This window comes from Bos taurus, chromosome 6 (genome assembly GCF_002263795.3).
Source record: "Bos taurus isolate L1 Dominette 01449 registration number 42190680 breed Hereford chromosome 6, ARS-UCD2.0, whole genome shotgun sequence".
In the NCBI taxonomy this organism is placed as follows: domain Eukaryota; kingdom Metazoa; phylum Chordata; class Mammalia; order Artiodactyla; family Bovidae; genus Bos; species Bos taurus.
Window position 1 is genome coordinate 99,485,486 of NC_037333.1, and position 6,208 is coordinate 99,491,693.

General features: G+C 42.9%; 1 protein-coding gene across 1 annotated transcript in view; it reads left to right on the forward strand.

Moving 5' to 3' along the window:
* The window catches only part of CDS1 (CDP-diacylglycerol synthase 1), a 79,957-nt gene extending 73,749 nt beyond the window's left edge, over positions 1–6,208 (forward strand). Inside the window, exon 13 of the mRNA XM_003586222.5 lies at positions 3,365–6,208. Within this exon, the coding sequence (XP_003586270.3) occupies positions 3,365–3,494 (130 nt within the window). The 3' untranslated portion in view covers positions 3,495–6,208. The remainder of the gene's footprint in view (positions 1–3,364) is intronic.

Below are 6,208 nucleotides of genomic sequence, written 5' to 3' on the forward strand. Positions count from 1 at the left end.
CATCTTCTGAAGATAAAATTGCATTCCTATAGGGCGGATGTGTAATGGGTTTACAACAAAGGGAAAGAATTTATTACCTTAAGGGTCTAAAGTTACTAACACCAAGGCCACTACTTATTTTTTCTACATACCAACTATATTAATTAATACACATTCAAGAATACAATTCAGGGGATGTGAAAACTTGGCAACAAGCATTGGCTCATCAATGAAATCTTTTACTAGTTTTATTCTGACAGTTTCTAACTCTCTGAGAGGCTCTAAGCTATTTGAATATCTTAAGCTTCCCGTGCCTCTCGAGGCTGGGAGACTGTAAACAATCGTATGCATAGCTGTAGGAGTCCGGGTAAACTTGTCAGGCGAGTTAGAGAGCCATCTGAGGGGTTTGGATTTAAACACTCCTAATTGCCCAGGAACTTTATTAATTGGAGCTGTAAGTTAACTCTTTGACAGAGAGAGCGAGATGGTGGTGGGGGACAGCCCCCAGTAAAGTCAGAGGTGAGAGCACAAAGCAATAAAGTAGGCAGACTCTGGTTTTTTGGGGGTAGATGCTCGAGAATATCCGGGGGGACTCCTGAGGCTCGATCCCGCCTTTGCGTATGCCAGGCCTCCTTCCTCATGACCTTTGTCACGAGTGGAATGCCTCACCAGCTCCCGGCATTTAATCCATTTGCGTATGACTTATTCACTGATCTATTTGAGTATTAGTAATTACTGATTAAATCCTTAGAACTCTTTCTTTTCCGAAGATGGTCAGCTTTTAGAGTGTTAACACATACTTTTTTTGCTTTTTGATCTGCTGTTCTCTCAGTAGGAAAAAGTCATGCTGAGCCTGGTTGTCCTCCATTTGAAAGTAAATATTTAGATGATTAGAAATACAGTGCTAGAGCCAGTGTGCAGCTAGCTGGGAGCACCTGCTGACAGTTTTGCATTTAGCTGAACTTGCTAGAACAGCCTTCCCTTTCTCTGGGGGCCCCTACTCTGGGTTTATGTTATGAAGTTGCTGAGTCTTGTGAAGAAATATAAGACGAGCTGTGTCTTGATGTGAGTAGACTGTGGTTGTGGTAGACTTATGGCTTCAGGGTTTTGGGAAATGATTTGAGCCTCGTGCACAAAGGTGTGACCTAGGAGACAGCTAATTCATGCTGTTGTGCAGTTTTCTGAATCTAAGATTTTCTCTGTGATACCACCCTACAGCAAATATTTCTTTGTTGCTGGGTTTTCTACTTCTTATAATTCCATCTGAACTGAAGTTGTTTAGTCACTAAGTCATGTCCGACTCTTTTGGGACTCCACGGACTGTCGCCCACCAGGCTCCTTGGTCCATGCAATTCTCAGGCAAGAATACTAGAGTGGGTTGCCATTTCCTTCTCCAGGGGATCTTCCTGACCCAAGGATGGAACCTGAGTCTCCTGCATTGGTAGGTGGATCCTTTACCACTGAGCCACCAGGGAAGCCCTTGAACTGAAGAGTCCTTATCATAAATTTAATTACCTGTGTAAATGTCTTTCTCAGAATTCTGTGCCGTTCTCCATCTATTACTTGTGTCTTGCTTATTTTTCCCATTGGATTTCCTGAAAAGTAAACCTACTCTGCTTTTCCTGTTCAAGTGGATTGTAGGAATTGCAAAGAATAGTACGTATGCATTACGGTCTGAATGAGGTGCATTCTGAATTTGACAAAATAGCACTTTGGCAGTGTAAGTACAGAAAGTGATCTGTAGCTTACAGATGGATTGAGTGCTAGTCCAAAAGGTAGGAAATTGCACTCCCCTGCCTGTCACAGCGTCTCAGGATAGAACAGTGTGAAGTCCTGGTTGAGACCTTTTCTGACTCAGAGTGTACCAGGGGAGGGTGTAGAGAGAAGGGCTGGTGTAGGGATGCTGGAGAAGCCTAGGGAGAGGCCCCTGCATGTTACCTGGTGGAGAGCAGTCACAGCCCAGTGGATACTTAACGCTGCCTGGGCTTATTTCCTCCCCAGTGGGAGTGGGACTGCTGGGTAAGGTGGATAAGGCAGGCAGGGTTCTCCAGCTCCCTGTCCTCCTTTCAGCTAAAGCAGGGTGGGTGCGAGTGTGGATGTTCAGTCATGTCCACCTCTTTATGACCCCATGGACTGTAGCCTGCCAGGCTCCTCTGTCCATGAAATTTTCCAGGTAAGAATACTCCAGTGGGTTGCCATTTCCTACTCCAAGGCACCTTTGCAACTCAGTGATCGAACTGGAGTCTCTAGCAACTCCTGCATTGGCAGGCAGATTCTTTACCACCGGCACCACAGCTGAAGCAGAGCCCCTTTTATTTTGTTTCTATTGTTGGGGTTTACCCAAGACCTTCTTTGAACAAAGGCTGTTGTTCCCACTGTAGATCCCAGGTGGCGGCTTCAGTGCAGGCTCAGGACTATGTGTATTCTTTCAACAAAACACCTTCTTTGTCTGACGTTTCTTTGAAGCAAAAATATTTATATTATTTTCATGTTCTCTTCTAGTTTATCTTCATCCACCAGGAACTGTGCTCCTTTTCTTACAGAATGGTTTCTGTGTCTTGTCCAGTCTCAGGTTTTGTTATCAACCTTCGCTTCTAACTCAGGTTGCCCTTTTGAGAAGTTGTGTGGAACGTTTAGATCTGCACCCCATCAATGCCTTGTATTGACCCTGTCTTCTGTGTTTGTGCATTTCTCCCACATCTACCCTGCACGCCTTTCAGTGGAGAGTTCTAGGTTTTTTTCCCCCCTCTGACGCTAACGTTAAAGTGAGCTCTGAGTAAGAGCTGTTTCAGTTCTGTTAAGATTGATCCTTTGCACTTAAATGCATGACTTATTTTATCTTTCAAAAATACTTACTTGTGGCGTTGGGTCTTTGTTGCTGTGTCCGGGCTTTCTCTAGTTGTGGTGCGTGGGCTTCTCATTGTGGTGTCTTGTTGCAGAGCACAGGCTCTAGAGTGCACAGGCTCAGTATTTGTGGCGCACAGCCTTTACCTGCTCCTTGGCATGTGCGATCTTCCCAGATCAGGGATCAAAACCGTTTCCCCTGCATTGGCAGGCGGATCCTATCCATTGTACCACCAAAAGGGAAAGTGTTAGTCACTCAGTTGTGTCTGACTCTTTGCGACCCCATGGACTGTAGCCTGCCAGGCTCCTCTGTCCATAGAATCTGGAATACTGGAGTGGGGAGCCATTCCTTTCTCCAGAGGATCTTTCCAACCCACGGATCAAACCCAGGCCTCCTGCATTGTAGGCAGATTCTTTACTGTCTGAGCCCCTATTGTGCCACCAGGCAAGTCCTAAAGGCATGGTTTATTTTAAACACAAGTCTATGCTGCCTTCAGCTCTCTCAAAATAGTGTGAACTTTGTCTTTTCTGCTGTTACCAGGGGTCCGAATCCCAGCAAAGTGCTGCAGCAGCTGTTGGTGCTTCAACCAGAACAGCAGTTAAATATCTATAAAACACTGAAGACTCATCTCACTGAGAAGGGGATACTACAGCCCACCTTGAAGGTATAATTGGAGCCAGAGAGGGATGGACTAACAATAAAGAATTCTCCAGGAAAGCACTGACAGATGACATTTTTCTAATTGTACAGAGAAACAGTTGAAAATGCAATGGATTGAAGTTTTACAGACATGAATGTTTCCTCTCTGAAGTTACTGTGAATATTTAACACTTTCTTGATCTAAGTTATGAAATAAGTAGCAAATGGAGGGCAAAATGTCTTGTACTTTTTCTAAAGTGTATTTTCTGATGTTAACTTCCTTCCCATTACTTGCTCGGTTTCGTCACTTAAAAGACTTGTATTTTAAAGAGTCACACACGATGAAATGAGTACATTGAGGATGTCTTGAGGTTGCACCTGGCGGTGTGCCCTTTCCACAAATATTTACCTTTGTAGTCGGAGCCGTTCTTCACTTTCAGCAAAACGTTTTATGTAAGGCACAATAGGAAGCTAGTTCTCCTCCACTTCCTCCTCTTTCAGTCTGAAGTATTTTCTGAAGGGCTGATTTGGATCCAAAAAAAGAATAACTGTCCACTTTTCAAAGAAGTAATTATTTGCCAGGGGAAAACATTCCACTTTTAGGTAGGTTCGAAACTCAAGAGAGAGGGGCTGAAGTTTCTACCACGATTGGTTTGCTCGAAAGAGCCGATATCAGACTACTTTGATAAAATGGTTTGGAAAAAAACAAGATCTTCTCAAAAGCTTTCAAGAGAAATGGGAGAATTCCGCTGGGAAGAACGGATGTGCGCGTGCTCCACCCATCATCTCAACAGACCGGCCGTCAGGAGGCAGCACTGGAGGATGGCATGCGCACAGCCGCCTCTTGGTTGACTTCTCTGCCTTCGTTTCCCTGTGAGCTGGTCTCCGTAAGTTCTGTACCCACGGACATCAGCATATAAGGTAGTGAGGAGGGGTGGTGACTGAGGCAGAGCAGGGGGTGCTCTGCTCTGGAGAGCAACGCCCCCCTCCCCGCCTCACCCCACCAAGATGCAGCTCCACACGCCTGGGTCCCAGGTGCCTGGCTCCTGGTTCCCGTGCAGCCCACTGGACACTCCCCTGGGACGAAGCGAGATCTGCCTGGAAACCCCATCCCAGACAGGCTCCATGGTAGCAGCTAATTTTTGTCACGTTCCTCTTTCACATCATGTCACAAAACCCGAAGTCATCAGCTGGTGTTTCTTCCTTCCAACAACGAAAATCAGGCGGAAGTGATTCCCACCAAGAACAAAAAGCACACGAATGCCAAACCTTCCCTTTGGGGGACTGGACACTGTAACCAGAGGAGAATACATTTCTTCTCAGTGGATGTCAATAATCTACTGTTGCTGTGTGCTCACTACAACCGTATTTATTGTATTGAACGGTCAGCACAAAACCTTCAAAAATTGCCTAGTGCCCCTTGGCTAAATGTTTGGAGAGGAGAAGTTGATATATTTTAAAGAATGTTTTGTTAATGAAAAGGGTACATAGTTTTGTTTAAATCAGAAACAAATTTCAATTATTTTATATTTCTGTTCTACAACTCTACTTAAAATAAAAAAATTGCGGATATGCCTGGGTTCCACAGATGTAAACTAGCAGCCTTATCACGTGTACCGCATGATTGTGGTGGATATAGTTAAACTCAGTCCCAAGAGTCTAATGTCTTGGTTTGGCATGCACTTAGTCAGTTCATCACCACTGAATGTGTGCAGTCAGCCTTATTCCACACTATTCCATAAACACCTAGAATTGGCCCTGGAAATGTTATTACAGAAGGAAGTGATCATTTTTAAAATCAAGCTACCTTCAGGTTAATTTTCAACATCGCTTTTTTTTTTTTTTTTTTCCGCTTTTTTTTACTTGCTGCATTAAAAGCCCCAAATGTGGATCATAAGAGAATTTTACTTACCAAAGTTTAAAAAATATTGTAATAGGAACTTCTGTTGAAAACTTGGCGATTTGCACAATAAGAACTTCTTGGAGAAAATGCAGTTCCCTCTGCATTTTTCTTTAGTGATGAGTGAAGTATTGCAATATAGAATTATGAGAGCATTACTGAATACATGTATTATAAAATTGATACTATTATAAACAAAATCTGAAGCTAGAAATATTTGGGGTCACAGTAATAGCTATCCTCAAATATACTTTTAGAGTTGGGTGTATATTATTCTATATGTAAAAAAAATTCTTAATTTTAACAGAGCTCTAAAGATTGACCTTTTTAGTGTACTTTTATAGCATGTATATTAAAATAGAATATATTTTAGCAAGAATAAAGTTTGGCAAAGATTGCCATAAAACCCTGACTTTGATCACTTTTGTATTTGCACTCTGAAGAGGGTTTAAATTCCAGTGTAGCAAATGTGATGGCAGAAAAAATGGAAGACTACGAACTTCCTTTATAGTAATGGCTAAGTGTTCCAGTCTGCTGTTGGGAGAGGTACTCTGAGGGTCCTGACTGTTCAGTACAGATGTTTCCTCAGTGCTTCTCCCCTCGTGGTGATGGGTATACATTTACTGTCTGAGAATAAAAAACTACACACACACCCCCTTTTATTTTTACAGTATCTCTTCATTTGTAATTTGGTTTGAACAAAGAAAATGTCACCTATCAGGGGAAAAGAAAAAGTAGAATCAGTGTATACCTACTGTATATGGCTGGAAGATAGCTTATGATATGTGTCAATCCATTCTCTGAACCTCTCACTCAGACAGGAAAATAAACAAATCACATTTGAA